Source organism: Notechis scutatus, chromosome Z, assembly GCF_049901735.1.
Source record: "Notechis scutatus isolate UNSWTSFEM ecotype Mainland chromosome Z, rNotScu1.2, whole genome shotgun sequence".
Classification (NCBI taxonomy): domain Eukaryota; kingdom Metazoa; phylum Chordata; class Lepidosauria; order Squamata; family Elapidae; genus Notechis; species Notechis scutatus.
In genome coordinates, this window is record NC_142025.1 from 43227503 (window position 1) to 43244577 (window position 17075).

The window sequence follows — 17075 nt, forward strand, 5'->3', positions numbered from 1 at the left end:
TTGATTGTTCTCATTGTCAGAAAATGTCTCTTTATTTCTAGATCGATTAGTTTCCATCCATTGTTCCTTGTCTGGCCTTTGGGTGGTTTGGAAAATAGGTTGACCCCCTCATCTCTTTGAAAGCCCCTGAAATATTGGAACACTGCTATCATGTCACCCCTTCTCTTCATTATACTAGCCATGCCCAGTTCTTGCAACTTTTTTCATATATTTTAGCCTCCAGGCCCCAAATCATCTTTGTTGTTCTTCTCTGCATTCTTTCCAGAGTCTCAACTTCTTTTTTATAGTGTGGTGACCAAAACTGAATGCATTATTCCAAGTGTGGTTTTACCAAGGCATTATAAAATGATATTATCACGTGATCTTGATTCTATCTCTTTATTAATGCAATTTAGGATTGCATTGGCTTTTTGGGCTGCTGCCACACACTGCTGGCTCATATTTAATTGATTCTCCACTGGGACTTCAAGATCCTTCTCACAGTTACTGCTATTAAGCCTGGTTTTGCCCAGTCTATATGTGTACTTTTGGTTTTTCTTGCCTAAGTATAAGACTGTACTTTTCTCCACATTGAATTTCAGTTATCCACCACAGCAGCCATTTTGATCTGTACCCCAATTCCAAATATGCCCAATATCAAATATAGTTATGAATCCCTCCAGTTCCCTGATCGCGCGCTTTGTACGCGTGAACAGCAATGCAAAAATCCTTATATGCTATGTTACTTTGAGGGAGTAACACAACTGAGGAGCGTCAATCCGCTCTTCCACACTGATCAGCTGCAACGATAAAGATCAGTAAAGCAGCAGTTTCCGGTTTGTCGGCTTCGCGAGCGGTAGGGATTCATGGCTGCTGCGCGATCCTGCCGCGCTACCCGTTTTGGGCTCCGACCCGGACGGGTGCGGAGCAAGGCTGCCCTGCAGGGTAGCTGAAGGTAAGGGGATCCGGAGGAAGGGTTTGGGGGTGTTGCAGACCCCCTCCTGGCGGCAGAACCCCTGTTACCAGGACGGTGCAGCGGCGGTCCGCAATGGCCGCCACAAAGAAGTTGACAGCCGGGCAAGTATGCGCAGGAGGAAGAAGAGAAAGTTATTGAAAGTGAAAGTTCTTCTTGGTCGACCCAGGGCTTTGAGATTTATCTAATTTAATTCCTGGAAAAGATGGTTTTCTGATGATTTCTTCCACAAGAGAGAAAAAAAGCGGCTATTTTGAGGTGCTGAAGGGAAAGTTTACTCTCCCTCCCAACGGAATTAAGCCGGAAGGGAGAGGATAAAGAAAATATATAAATTTGGATCTTGTTGGAGGAGATGCCTTGAAGACTTGAGGACAGAAATACAATCTTAATAAGGCTTTAAAATATAGACTTGGATTCTTTTTTTTTTATTTGTTTGATACCACCCCTGGAAGAGGAAGGGGGAATTTTGGCTTGCTTGGATTTATTGAGGATTGTGGATTTTGGGATTGTTTTGCCTTTCTCTCGGAATATTTGGTTGGTGTAAGAAGAAAGAGGAATAAAGAAAAGAAAAGATTTATTTATAATGGCTTTCCTTTTTGATGACCTGAGGGATGAATATGAGCAAACAAAAGCAGCCTGCAAAGATGGCATGGGAAAAGCTTTTCTATTTCTAGAAATGGCGCTGGTCAATTACCAACAGACAATGGAACAGATGGAAACGGAAGAAGAACAACAAGGAAGAGACGAAGACGCCATCTTCATTGAATCCCAAAACTTATCTAAGGAAGAAGGAAGGAAGAGAGCAAGGAAAATGAAGGACTTAAGATCTAAAAAAACATTTGAGAAAGAGAAAAATATGATGCAAAGTAAATATAATGATAACAAACAAGAGAAAAAGGGAACACAACAGAGAAGGGATCCCAGCAAGGCAGAGGTTAGAAGAAGAAGGGGGTAGGAAGATTTGGTGGGGAAGAAAGAAAGGGGAAAGGCGGAGAAAAGCCTCAAAGTTTTAAAACTGGATGGGAGAAGAGGGATTTTTTTTTAGAGACAAAGGATGAAATATAATTTTCTGTAAGAAAGATTCTGCTAAGGTACAGAAGATGGTATTGTAACTTTTATATTTGAAATAGTAAATTAGAATGGTTTAAGATTTAATGAGAAATTAAAATGTTGAAGTTTTTAAACAATGATTGATTTTTAAAATGTAATAAAATATCGAAGGAAAGGAGGATACAATGTATTTAAACATTTTTGGTGGATAGAATGTACCAAGCAGAATCAAATTGGGTATTTGTTATGCTGAATGTTAATTTTACTAACTTAGGGGAGGATAGAAAGGCATCATACTCTGATTAGTGATTTCAGGAGAAATTTTTTTTATTATAAGAAGAGATAGAGGGATAAATGAATGGGCAAAAGATACAAATTTAATGATTTAATTAAGATGGATTAAATAAGATAGAAATGTGAAGAGTGATATGTGCTATTATTTTAGCCCATGCAAAGAGAGGTAACTGGGGCCAAGGTACTTTACTAAAAGATTTTTTTTTTATGTTTGTTTGTGTTTGTTTGTGTTTTATGAGAATATTGGGGAAATTATTGTAGAAAGACAGGGAAAGATTTAATATGTAATGATTTGTTTGTTGTTGAAACTTTTAATAAAACTTGTTTTAAAAAAAAAAAAAAAAGATCAGTAAAGCTCAGGGGTGGGCAGCTGGCCCACTTGATTGTCGAAACGAACCAGTTTGCTCCCAGATGATCTTTGGAGCTAGGTGTTCTCCTGAACCGGTACAAACTAGCAGAATCCCACCCCTGGATCCCTCTCTTATTTATTTTCTTGCTAAATTTATTTGTTAAATCTATTTGCGGCCTATCTCATTGTGGGCCTACTCTTAGATAATAATGTCCTGATTTCTATTGAATCAGTAATCCGCTCAAGAATGAACATTTATTGTATAACATATAATTCAATGCATTCTGGAGTAGTCTTTCTTAATATTACACTTCATTTTGGATGAAAAAGTCAAACAAGTTTATGCTTGTATTATTGATATCCCAAATTATAACTAATATTGATAGAACTTTTATTTTTATTTCCAATATCGTAAGTTATTCAAACAAGGGGTCAAGTTATTTTCCAAGGCACCTGAAGGCCAGACAAGGAATAATGGATGGAAACTGAACAAGGAGAGCTTTTACCTGGAAATAAGAAGAAACTTTCTAACAGTGAGAAGCAGCAACCAATGGAACAGTTTGCCCTTGGAAGTTGTGGGAGCGCCATCACTTGAGACTTTCAAGAAGAGATTGGACTGCCATTTGTCAGAAATGGTGTAGGGTCTCCCACTTGGGCGGGGGGGTTGGACTAGATGACCTATAAGGTCCCTTCCAACTCCAATTATCTGTTATCTGTTATCCAATAAAATGTCAATATTTTAATTAATATTGTATAAATATCATTGTATCAAAATATATTAAATATATTAAATCTCACAACAATATAATACAAAGAAAAAAAGATTATATGTACTATTTAATAACTTTGCTTTCTCAGCATTTCTTGAAGGAAGTGAGAAGAAGATGCCTCAAAATGAAAGTCTTACAATAGTCTTGCAGGATCCAATTTGGGTTATTTCATCAGGAATAAAGGTTCTGTCTTTTCTCAGATGTCAAGAATCTTGCTGGAGCTAGAGAGAAGTTCCCTGAAGATAGGCTCCAGTATGAGTCTAAAAACTCGAAAGACAAAACCTCTGCTCCCATAAACAGAGCCAGATTGTATCCTGCAACATTATCCTGGGACATGTATATTTGCCTTTATTCCTAACAATAGTCTTGCATGACCTGTTGCCTTAGCATCTTGGACCACAAGTCCTATAATCCTAATGTAATATGGCCATGGTAATATGGAACATCAGAGGCTATCAGATGGAGAAAACTAATAATTCTCTTTAGAACATTTCCCATACGTTGGACTCCCCCCTCCCTCTTTCCTTAGAAGTATTTTTTTTGTTCTTTCTTTTCATTTGTTGTGCTTCTGTAAACTGCTAGGAATAAAATATTTGATTACCTGTGCTCAAAGTTCAGTAATTGTGTGTGTGTGTGTGTGTGTGTGTGTGTGTGTGTATCTGAATTCATATTCTTTGTAGAAAATATTAGCTCCGCTTCTTGCTGGTGTTATCACAGAAATCTTGATTTTAACTTCTCCCATGGGAGTAGAATCCTAACGCTTTTAAATTAAATAATCTGAAAATGTCTCTTACACATCTTAATATATTATTCCTTCTGGCTCTAAAAGTAAATACTTTTTTAGTATTGCTGGAATTAAAAGTAAAGGGATTCCTTTGTGACATTTATGGAGCAATATTCTTCGAATAGCACATCTGGCTAAATGTTTTAGTGATCGTGGTGTATTTGCACATGCTTCAAAAAGAGATTCGTAGAAACTTCTATATGTCTGCAAAGACAAAACAAAATATGTTTGAAGTTAATATCTTTCTTCTTCCATGTACGAAAGCATTGGAAAAAAAATGTGCCAGGCTTTGCCATTATCTATTGCAGGTACATTTCGGTAACTGTAAGTAATATTGCTGGAGGCAAATATTTTTACTTTCCGGACTCTCTATCTACTTAAATATACCCGCTTCTTCTCATTGAATGTGATCCTCCCAATTCAGCAAAATAGAATCTGCCCAAGAACAAATATAGCTCTAGATACATCTGAACACACCTGTGAATTTAATACTGATAACACCACTACCCCCTCTCCCCCATTCTTTTGGCTAAATTCTTGATTTTAATATATCTTTTATTTTTTCAAGTGCCTGGCAGTTTTCATTAAACTTTTTTTTGTCCCCTTTATTTTTTAATATTGACTGGATGAGAGGAGGAAGAATTTTCAAAATGGCTACTCACATAGGGAGACAAGGATGGTGGAAGAAGATGGACTGAAGAAGTTTGCTTTCACACTTTTAAATTCTGTGGACCCTAGAAAATCAACTAGATGGTTTTAAATCAACAATATTTCATCTGCCTGTCTAGTTGACAGGTTAATTTGGCCAGGATCAAATTATAGGAGAGAATACTATGTATATTGCTTTGAGTTCCTAGAGCAGGGGTGTCAAACTCACATGGTCACGGTGGCATCATGTGACATATTGGGACTTTCCCCCACTTCGCTAAACCAGGCATGGGCGTGGCCAGCACATGATGCACCTCGCCCGTGGGCCAGGAGTTTGACAGCCTTGTCTTAGAGGAAAGCTAGAGTTTTAAAAAATATAAACAAATAAAATAAATTGTATAGAACCCTACTTTTATTTTAGGTTGCCAATATTTGTCTCCTGCTAAATATTCCTTTTAACAAAGACACTAACAATTGTATTTTCTTTAATGATCAGATTTACTTATGTCAGGTCCAAAGGTAAAAGTGTGAATTCTGAACCACTCTGGCTAGGTTTACACATCATGCTAAGGTTAAAAAAAAACCACATTATGGCCTAATGCAATGAATGACTTCACTGTCCTTAATATAGTTGTGTATTTTTAAACTACTTACCTCAAAGAGATCATCAGGTATAGCTGTTCTCCATTTTGTTGTGCACCTGATATGTTCATATGTATTCACAATAATCTCAACTGCTCTGGGATAGGAACAACAAGCTTGCAATACCTATAAGCAGAAACATATCACTACCCAATAGATGTCACTGTTCTCCCCAAAGCCATTTCACAGTCTATAGGAGCATCTGTAAATATGAGGTCAAAACCCCCGAGATGGTCACCATGATCTTGTAACTGAAGCTTTCAATCTTCCTGGATAAGTAGTGAGCCTTGGTTACATGGTCGTGGCCATCATCACGGACTTTTTTCCGCCATGCTGCTGCAAATCTAATCTTTTAAAAATGGTAGGATTATTCCAGCCTTAAATAATAGCTATATTCATTTTAGCTCATTTACTGAGGAAAATTAAATGTTTTCCGGTTCCTGTATAGCAAACTAGCCTAATGCCTTCTCTAGTAAGCCTGTCATTGATATTATATCTCTGTGTATAGGTAGTCCTCGAATTATAACCACAATTGAGCCTAAAAATTTCTGTTCCTAAGCAAAATGTTTGTTAAGTAAATTTTGCCCCATTTTACGACCTTTCTTGCCACAGTTGTTAAGTGAACCACTGCAGTTGTTAAGTTAGTAACATGGTTGTTAAATGAAACTGGCTTCCCCATTGACTCTGCTTATCAGAAGGTTGCAGAATCTGATCCATGACCCCAAGACACTGCAAATGTCATAAATATGAGTCAGTTGCCAAGCATCTGAATTTTGATCATGTGGTCATGGGGATGCTGCAACAATCATAAGTGTGAAAAATGGTCATAAATCACTTTTTTTTCAGGGCTGTTACAACTTCAAATGGTCACTAAAAGTTCGGTTGTAAGTCGAGGCCTACCTGAATTCTGTAGAGTCACAGATTCTACACCTGGTGGAAAATTTAGCACAGCAGAAATTTTCCCATGTTCTTTAATTTTATATTGCAGCTTCTATTCCTCACAGTTAAGGAGAAAAAACTGTTGTGGCAAGTAGTCCCAAAACCAGCCATGGTATGATTTGGCACCTGAATATCTACACCTTACATCACATTTCTGTTTGCAAAGTCTAGATTTGGGTACACGTATACATATAGAGTAGCATGAATAATATTCAAAATATGGAAAATTGTCAGAAAAGAGTGGACTCTTTTAATCCTTCCACTGTGTACAATTCTGACTCATACTTCAATTAAGATGTTGAACTGGGTTAGAAAAGATACAAGTTGCTGCTAAACTTCTTTTAACTTCTAGCCTGTTAGACCAATTTTCTTTTATAAGTGCCATGCATTTCTTACATATATAGAATCCATCTACCGTATATGCCGGCGTATAAGACGACCCGGCGTATAAGACGACCCCCCAACATTTCCACTCAAAATATAGTTTGTTATATACTCGCCCCTCTTCTGCACGCCTTCCACTTTTGCACTTTTTTTTTTTTTGAGGCACTTTTGTCTACCGTGGAAACGAATCCCGTGAAGCCGAAAGGAGCAGCCAGCCTTCTCCCAGCTCCCAAGGAAACGAGGCTCGCACCGCCCGGGCTCCGCTGAGGTATCCGGCTGGGGCTGTCAGGAGTTGTTACCGCTGGCGCGGCTCGCGTGCTCCAGTCCCGTGTTGCCTCGGGAAGGAAAGGCAAAAAGGAAGAGCGCGGCGGCGCTTTGCAATGGCAGCAGCGGCTCCTGGTTTTGCCTTTCCTTCCCGAGGCAACGCGGGACTGGAGCCGCCGCGGAGCCGCACCAGCGGTAACAACTCCTGACAGCCCCAGCCGGATACCTCAGCGGAGCTCAGGCGGTGCGAGCCTCTTCTGGGAGCTGGAGAAGGCTGGCTGCCCTCGCTCACGGATCGTTCCACGAATCAGGCAAAAAAGTCGCAAAAGTGCCTCAGCCGCGGGCAGCCGCAGTGCTTCCCAATTACTATTTGCCGGCGTATAAGGCGACCGGCGTATAAGAGCGACCCCCAATTGGAGGCATCTTTTTCAGGGCAAAAAAGTCGTCTTATACGCCGGCAAATACGGTATATATATTCCACATATACATTCTTCGCAGAAAATTTTAGAAAGATAGCAATGGAATAAGTAATGAAAGATGTGTCCCTGCTATCTTTCTTTGTAAGTTTTTAAATGTAAAAACATTTAAAATAATTTAAATAATTATATTACAGAATTCTCATTCTATAATAAAATAAGCAAAAGTTTCTTAAAGTCTCATATTTAGCCCTTGTTTCTCAGGATGCATGTTAAAGAGAAAAAAAAAATTCTGACAAAGTTAGCTGTTCTAAGACTTTTTTTTTCCTGATAAAGTGCCTGGCCGGCATTTTGATTTAGAAACAACTATTGACCTCTGACCTGACTTTACAGAATTCACATGATAGACATCTTATGAGAATTTGCCATATCATATTCCAAACTGAGACGACATCTCTAGATTTCTGTTGCTTTGCAATCAGTTATTTAAACTGAATTGGACCATGTTTTAAAAGATAAATCTCCATCCCATCCTATACATGTATTTCTCTCCATCAGAAGTGGAGGAATGATGGCCACTTTATGACTTATTGCCTCAGGAATTCTGGGAGTTGAAGTCCACAAGTCATAAAAGGGCCGTTCCCTACCCCCTGCTCTACATAATACACTATGCACCATTTACCCCTTTTCACCTTATGGAATTGTGGTGGGTATATCCTGGCAGCTCCGTGATTCAGAAGCAGCTGATAACAGATTTCAGGCTGAGCACTAGGGCGTACATCTGTCACTTTCAGGACATATTGCAGTGGGGCACACCCATTATCATCCATCAGGTTGGCCTCAGCACCTGCCTCAAGCAACATGTTTAGCAGTACATGATCACAGTTCCAGGCTGCCTTGTGGAGAGGGGTCCTGAAATCTTCATCCCGTGAATTAACATCAGCCTTGTAGTCAAGGAGCATCCGGCAGATGAGGTGGTGATCTGTGCTGTAGATTTGTTCCTTGCCATTAAGGGCCCAGTAAACAGCACAGGACAATGGTGTTTCTCGGTGGGCATTGGCATCATCAACTACAGCTCCTTGTTCCACATAGAAGGCAACCATTTCAGGGATACCACAACGAGCAACTGTATGAAGGGGCGTTTCTTCATCTTGATTGTTTGATCTTATATTTACGTCTGCACCTGTTTTAATATAAATCACAAAAGAAAGGGGGGGGGGAAACGGGATGGTATGGGATAGTGCAGTGTTGATATGCTACAGCAACAAAAATAAATCATCCTGAATATAAAAACATCAGGAGATGCTGACAACTTTTTTTAAAAAAAATTTAAACTTAAAAAAAAAAGTCAAATAGTTTTTCATTCAAAAAGTCACTTCTTTTAATAAGGAGTTTAGGGAAATGCCTCTGAATATGGCACTGAAATCTAATTATATATGGGTTTGGGAAAATGAATTGTCTTAGGGAATATGAACATTCAGAACCTTAATTAAAGCTTGGTTTGGATTTAGAAACGGATAGATTGACAATGCAGATGTAAAACCACTGACATAGATTTTTGTCTTCCAGCTATTAGCTAACTATCCTGTTACCATATTTGAGCCTGGTAACATTTATGAATATTTTTTAAAGTGGCAGGTTTGTTTGTATAGCAAATAAACAAGTAAACTGAAAGAAACTGATAATATTAAGCAATGCCCTGACCTCCCTCTCACAGTGCTTGGAGGCTAGTAAGGGCTGGATCAAGAACAACAGATTGAAACTGGAAAGACATAATGTCTCTGGATTTGGGGTTCTTTGGTCCATGGAGAACTGCCATCTCTAGTCTTGGTTGGGTGGCACTGCCCCAGACAGACCCAGATCTGGGGATTCCAATAAAAAAAATACTTGTGGCTAATACTTGAATTGAGGGACCTTTGGTGCTCTCTGAGCTTGGTTCTTTTCTCACAGATGTTTCATTACCCAAACTAGGTAAGTGCTCTGATGATGTTATCTAGTTTGGATAATAAAATATCTGTGAAAAAACAACCTAGCTCAGAGAGCACCAAGGACCCCTTAATTTGTGGGTTCTCCTGGACTCACAACTCCTGCTCCAAATGAGCTCCATAGCTGGTTTGGTAATAACGGTAGAAATAGGGAGGCCATGATCTGTAGTTCTGACATAGATACAAAGCCAGCTGGGTGACCTTGAGTGAGACCAGTTATTCTTTGCTAGTCTTAGGAAGAAAACAATGACAAACCATTTCTAAAAAACCCCGCCAGGAAAAGTTGGCAGGGGTGAATACTGATATGAAAGCGCATAAAAGAAAATAAAAACAAGAGATATAGAAAATCCAAACTATTTTCTGCTTTCCAGTATTTTGCAGCTTTAAGTTGATATGCTGGTTGTCTAAAAACATGACAAAATTAAAAGGGGTTTGGGGTAGTTGTCTGTAATGAAAGAAAGAAAAAGGATTGAAAGATTCCTATGAATTCATCCCTTTCTAAAAAATGGGGAAATGGCATATGTTGTTAACTTTCTAATTTTCTGTTATTTCTTAACTTAATGCCTGGGAAACAGCACTTATGGTGGTGCAAACCTGACATTAGAACTCGTTATACTGCTTTAATTCTTTTCTAAGCCAACCTAGAACATGATCCAGGGCAGCCTCAGGCTTCAAAGACCTGAAACTATAGGAAATAAACTGTAGTTCATTTTACCAACACATGCCCATAAACAAAGCAAGTTGCATGACTGTGCAATTAATTCCACAGAGGGGAAAAATAATCCTCTCCCCCATTCAAAATACCCACTCAAAATCCAGGTTCCAAATCTAGTTTCTTTACTGAGCAGAACAACTTAGAATGAAGGAGAAAGCAGTTGGGCTGCTAAACAAAATGAAAGATCCTACAGTAAGGTGATTCCAAAATTGTGTGCTAAACTTATATGTGCTAAACTGCGCATATAAATCGATAAATCAATCCAACTAATATGATGGGATTGACCAGCTGAGATTTCTTTTATTTGATCAGATAACCTAACTAAAAGGTTGCCTACATTCCATATTTTCAGGATACTTCACAGATTCAGTCTATCCTAATAATAATATAAATACATTTGGCCGACAAAGTATTCATCATATAGAAAACAGATTGCTTGGATTTTTTTTCCCTGATTGATAACAGGACAAGGGAAAACTTCATGGAAGGTAAAAATAACACCATTAATTTGTCCTCTATCCAACTCAGTAAGCAGAATCTATGAGCAGGAAAATCTGTGTGTAAACAAACTTTGATTCAAGATCATACGTTCTCATACCATGACAAGTATTTTTTTTCTAATCTATTATTTATCAGAGGTTTGGAAAGATATTGTATTTTGTATTATATTCTTTTTATTCACCTGGTAGTTTACTATTCTCTGCAATCAGTTTCAATCCATTTTATTCATTTATTTTCTCCTTTTCTTTTTTTTTATAATTACTTTGTAGAAGTTTATGCCTGGAAACTGATCAATAATCAACCTTGATGAGAAAATGGAAAAACATTTCAGTCCCCTAAGTGCAGGAAGATAGCATGATGGCCTAGTGGTCAAGATGCTGGGCTTAATGACCAGACCCAAGCACCACATGACTGGGTGAGTTCCATTCCTGTCTCAGCTCCTGCCAACCTAGCAATTCAAAAGCATGCAAATACTAAGTAGAGAAGTAATTCAATTTTGGTGGGAAGGTAACAATGTTTTGTGCATGGCATAGAGCCATGATGGCCACATGACCACAGAAGCATCTTTGGACAACACCGACTTCCTCAGCTAGGAAACAGAGATGACCACTGCCCCTAGAGTTGGACATTACAGGACAGGAGAAACCCTTACCTTTAAATCTCAAAAAGGCCTCAAAGTAACTGAAAATTGACAGTTAATATTAAGTCTGATGATCTGAGGAAGTGAAGATAATTTCTCCACTTTCAGTATCATTCTATTTATTTTGTTTGTTTTCTTAGTTTTATTTTTGCTTTGCATTTCACATATCCACAAAGAATGTGAAAAAATGTAGATTCTTTTTTTGAGCGAACATTTTTGGAGCACTTGATTCATCTCTGGTTACTGCTATCTTCTAAAGTTAAATATTAACATTATCAGAATTCAACACAACAACATTGCAGACATACAGGCTAGAAATGATGGACTGTAAAATTCAAACAATGTGGAAATCACACTCTGAGAAAGGCTAACAGCATTAAAGTCATCTAAGCTAGCCAATAATATTGAGCTGCTTGTGACAGAGAAAAAAAAAAGGTGCCTTCCTTTCATTAAAAGATATATTAACTTGTTTGACTATTGGCAGTAGGCAGTAGGCAGTAGGCCACATATTCATCTAAAACCGTGATGGCGAACCTATGGCACAGATACACATGCAGAGACATCTTTCCAGGCACACCAGCCATCACCCACTCTTCTTCCAGGTTCCAGCGGCACATGCACACTGGCTGGTTGATTGTCATGTTTCCATGCACACCAGAAACCAGAAGACCAGGTGGCCGGCATGCATGCGCATGCCGGAAACTGGAAGCTCAACTTCCCAAAGTGCGCATGCACAATGGCAAGCTGCTTTTCCAGTTCCTGTCACTATGTGTGCACACGTGCGCTCCCATTTCAGCACTTGTTGCCGAAAAAGTTCACCAACACTGACCTAAATGGTCTGAAGATGAATATATAGCACACTCACAGTTTTATCTACCACAAGAATGAAAGGTGAGTTATTACAGCTGCCCCAATTCCATTTTATATGCCAATTGAGGCAGCAACTTCATTTTGCCTTCTAGTAGAGCAAACTCTACTACATTATAGTAATGAACAAAATGTGCAATTTGATCATTGATAAATTAATTTGGAGGGATTGTGTTCTTGAGGAACAGAGGTAAGGAGCATACTATGCTGCATGAAATCCAAATCCACAGTCATGTTTTAAAAACAAATTTAAGAAGACACCAGAACTTGTTCAATGTTTCTATGAAACATTTGCTTGAGTCTCCATTAAGATTTGTGCAGTTCTGTCCCAGCAGCTTGATACTATGACTGTTTTTATGCAATTGAACTTACCTTTCCAAATTAACTGTTGTGCACATGGCATGGAGAACTTTGTAGTACAATAATGCAGGGGTGCGAGCCCACTCAATGAATAGCAGTTGGTTTTTGCTCCATGGCTACAGAGTATATTGATACAATCCAGATTAGCAACTTCACATGCTATGTGGATTGCTGCTTTCCCATTGGGTCTGCAGTTGATGGTTGCTTTGTGCTTCAGCAGGACTGACAGACTCTCCAGATGTCCATACAGAACAGATAAATGTAGTCCTGTTGCCCAGGAATGCTGCAGTTTATAACTAGGCAGCCAATATCCTGTTACAGTTGGAGAAAACAAACCAAAGCAATCGCATGATAGCTTTTGAAAATCTTCAGATTACTGATTAGTATAAAATTGATTAGCCTCTGTAACTTGCAATATTGAATATAATTATACTACCCAATGGAATTTATTTTATGTGTTTATACAGGTTTACCCTTAACCAAGTTCCATGTTATTCTGCTGTGCACCCAGGGCTCCTATGTGACTTTCCTGAAACTGAGACATTCATGAAGATGTCTTCATATTCAAGTATTCTTGCCCAGTGACAAGGATGGTATGCAAGTGAGTCAGCAAGCCAACAGAGAAGGAATAGAAGAGCTCCATAATTCTCTACACCAATCCCAGAGAAACTCAGTGGTATACTATAAGAGGGGCAATATTTATTCCCCATTCCAGAAAAGACAGTAGAAAAATTATGCAGCCCAGTAGTTCTGTAGAGTTATAGATAAAAGCTGTATAAAGAAACGGGTGTATTCTTTCCTCTAAATCTGAAAAAAAAATATTTCACATAGGTTAATAGTAGGAATAGAATTTTATTTAACTTACACTGGAATGTGATCGGATCTAATTTTGCATTGTTGAACCAATATTAACAACAAAACCTAATTATCTTTCAAATTGTTCATTTTGCCAATAATAGGGCAGCTAACCATAATTTATGGATTCCACTACATCAGAAATTTTTATACTGTACTCATAATTAATATTAAAAATGAATTATTTGGGGGAAATTGATTGCAAAACCTATGTGCATTAGGGAGTGTTGTAAGCAGAATATTGTAATAATCCACAAAGAACATGAGTTTTGCAAGTAATTTTGGAGAAAACATATATTAAAGTATGTATACATTTTGGTCCTTTTTTAAAAATAGAAAATATTACAACAGTGAAATTATTCAAATATATGAAAGAAGAACCAAGAAATTCAAAAGTGATTATTACGCAATGAAGCAGTGGTGTAAGACATAATGTTGCACCTTCATGTTGAAGAGCTAAGCTATATATTTATTACCCTTTGGGGTAACTCTATGCTTTCCATTGCCAATCAATGCAAACAAACTAGACAGACCAGTGTTTGGTTTCTAATTCAGTATCTTAAAGGTTGAATTGTAAGCTACAGGTAGTCCTTGACTTACAATCACAACTGAGCCCAATTTTTTATTGCTTTGTTAAATTTAACACATTTGTTAAATGCCTCATTTTACTACCTTTCTTACCACAGTTAAGTGAATCACTACAGTTGTTAAATTAGTAATGGTTGTTAAGTGAATCTGGCTTCCCCATTGACTTTGTCAGATTGTCCCCATTGTCACAAAAAGTGATCACATGATCCCAGGAAACTGCAACTGTAGTGAATATGAGTCAGTTCCAAAACTGTAGTAAATATGAATCATTAGTAAGTGAAGAATTGGTGATGGGGACGGGAAAAGCAGAGTGCTTCCCTCTGGACTAGCGAAAGAGTATTTCCTCCAAAAATTGGATCACATGACCATGGGGATGCTGCAACAGTCCTAAGTGTGAAAAATGAACATTTGTAACTTCTAATGGTCACTAAATGAACTGTTGTAAATTGAGGATTATCTGTACAGCACAGGCTTAGATAACTGTAAGCAGATTTGTTTCACATAGTTTTCTCTCCAACTGAAGATCTCCAATCCAACTCTCCAATCCAATTGAAGCAAATAGTATGGTAGAAGAACTGTTATTATGATAAAATAACTTCCCTCAAAGAGGTCAATTCTCTCCAATCCCATGGAATACTAAAAAAAAAAAAATAATGTAAGAGGGTCAGAATTCTGATTGGCTGTCCATCAGCAAAATGGGCCAGATCCAACTGAATCAGGTCAATGCTTTCAAGAAAAATCTATCTTGAAAAATTTCTTCAGTGCATTGTACGGGAGAGGTAGTTGAGTAGCATCTCAAAAGGTGGGTGATTGCTCATGCCTTCAATTACATATTTTCCTTTTACTTCATTTGCTACAGAGAGTATATGCAGCATGTTAGAGTTCATTGTGTAATCATAGTGAAGTTGCTACCCTCTAATCTTGCCAGATTTTCCTTGTGTACTGTATGTCTGTGTATGTGTGTGTTGTGCATGAGCGTACCTCTGAGTCCAGATGATTGCCTGAACAAGTTCTCGTGGTTTTTTTGGCAAGATTTCGGAAGTGGCTTGCCATTGCTTTCTTCCTAGGGCTGAATGAGAATGACTGGCTCAAGATCATCCATTTGTTTTGTGCCCACAGTAGGACTAGAATTCACAATCTCTCTGTTTCTAGCCTGACGTCTTAACTACTATACCAACTGGTTCTTGCATTTCTTCTTAAGCTATTTTAAATATGACCTGGAGCAAAACTATTTGGCCAAACATGGAAGCAGCAGGAAACCAAAGCAAGAAACTTGCATTTGTTGGTGATTGACATACTTTTTAATGTTTACAAATCATACTTTTGATTTTTCTATATATTCCTCAGGAATTACACCAGAAAAAAAAATCCTTGGGGACTAAAAGTCTCTCATGTCTTCGTATGAACAGTATTTGCTCTTTGCGGGTCTTATTGTATTCAATAACCCTTCAAATCAAATCTGATTAAGCTATATGCTTGAAAATCACTTCTAGGTTTTACATATATATACCCCATCCCTAGAAGTATATGTGTGTGTATGTATGTATCTATATGTGCATGTGCATTTGTATGTACACACACACACACACACACACACACACACACACACCATCCCTAGAAGTGATTTTCAAGCATATAGCTTAATCAGATTTGATTTGAAGGGTTATTGAATACAGTAAGACCCGCAAAGGGCAAATACTCATAACACACAACAGCTAACTTCTTTCAAATAATTAACAAGCTGAAACACTGCCATGGCTTTTTACCTTGTTTGTAAGAGGCCAGGAGCAAATTCTCATCCTCCACTTCAAACACCGTGTCCACATCTATTTGTTTTTGAGCCAAAAGCTCTTCCAGAGTCCTGTAGTCATTTGATTGTAGAGCCTCCAAAAAAGCTTTTTTCATTAGCTTAGCTGTTGTAGTCCGTGTAATGGTTTCTCCCATGCTTTCCTCAGGGGATTCTATCATGCTTGTTTTTAGTGGTCAAGCACTGTGTTTATAAAATGCATGAACGGGTGTTTTAAGTTTCCCAAAGCATGCTAGCCTGCAAGCCCAAAGATAATTTTAACACCAAGCAATGCTGATCTGCCTGTTCTATTTATGTAAAGCAAACATCAGCCACTGTCTAACATGTCAAGTTAAACCAGTGCAGACCTGTAATGCCAGTATGAAGAAATACAGTCAAGGGATTAGGTAACCACCAAAACTTTGTCATAAACTTATTAAAATTAATTAAGAAAACTCTTAAAGCACATATAATTTCTCAGCAAAAGCAGCAACTTATCGTATTCATTTCTAGAAACGTAATTTCCTGGCTTGATTTTGACACGGACAGTTACTATCACTTATCATTTTCTCCATTAAGTAGAGATTTCATTGGTTATGTATATTATTTTCTCTGTCCACAATCACCTTCACTATCCATTAGTCCATTAGTCATTATGGTGGATGAAAATTAGGGTGGATTTCTGTCACCCTAAAGTGCAAAACAAAATAGTCCTCTCTTCTTCTATCTTAGTTCAATCATGGCAGTAAGGTAAATGAGAGAACAGAAAAAATCTTAATTTAATCCAGAAAGATAATAATGTCTTCCATTGGAGAAGGCCTTCTGGTAAGAAGGACCAGTTAATGAAAAGGGCCTTTCTTCTTCCATCCACTACCCACTTCAATTTTTGGTCCAGCCATCAAAAGAACTTCAAACATGGTTGAAGTCTCCGAAAAATTGAACTTCCTTTCTGAGCATTTCGAGTCATTAATTATGCAGCCATATTTTTAACAAAGTCATATTTGTTTGCAAACTGTTCTTTGATACCTCATCTATGCTTGCTTATAACATATATATCTATTTACTCTGCATTAGAATAAGGCTGTCCCTGAGTGTAAAAGTAATTGAGGTAATTTTGTATCCAAGACAAAATTATAAATGCGAAGAAGTTCTATGTCAATTAACATCATTAATGTACGGAAATGTAAACTGATATTTACAATGTAAAATATAGCAGGCATAATATTTCTGTAAGTGGGAACATTTGGCCATAATAAAGGTTCCTCCATATGTCTATTTTTAATTAT

General features: G+C 37.9%; 1 protein-coding gene across 1 annotated transcript; it reads right to left on the bottom strand.

The window, feature by feature from the left end:
- Nucleotides 1-2780: 2780 nt before the first annotated feature.
- Nucleotides 2781-16076, bottom strand: ASB4 (ankyrin repeat and SOCS box containing 4). Its single transcript, XM_026675667.2, has 5 exons — nucleotides 15770-16076; nucleotides 12573-12872; nucleotides 8185-8675; nucleotides 5502-5615; nucleotides 2781-4403 (listed from the first exon to the last, which is right to left on the bottom strand). Exons 1-5 carry the CDS (start codon nucleotides 15969-15971, stop codon nucleotides 4215-4217), a joined length of 1296 nt encoding a protein of 431 aa, XP_026531452.2. The 5' UTR covers nucleotides 15972-16076; the 3' UTR covers nucleotides 2781-4214.
- Nucleotides 16077-17075: the final 999 nt, after the last annotated feature.

Coding starts and splice junctions, on each gene's coding strand:
- ASB4 (XM_026675667.2), bottom strand. CDS start 15,971: ATGATAGAATCCCCTGAGGAAAGCATGGGAGAAACCATTACACGGACT. Junction 8,676..12,572: donor ACAACAGTTAATTTGGAAAG/GTAAGTTCAATT, acceptor ATATTAAAACAG/GTGCAGACGTAAATATAAGA. Junction 5,616..8,184: donor ACCCACCACAATTCCATAAG/GTGAAAAGGGGT, acceptor TTCTGCTTATAG/GTATTGCAAGCTTGTTGTTC.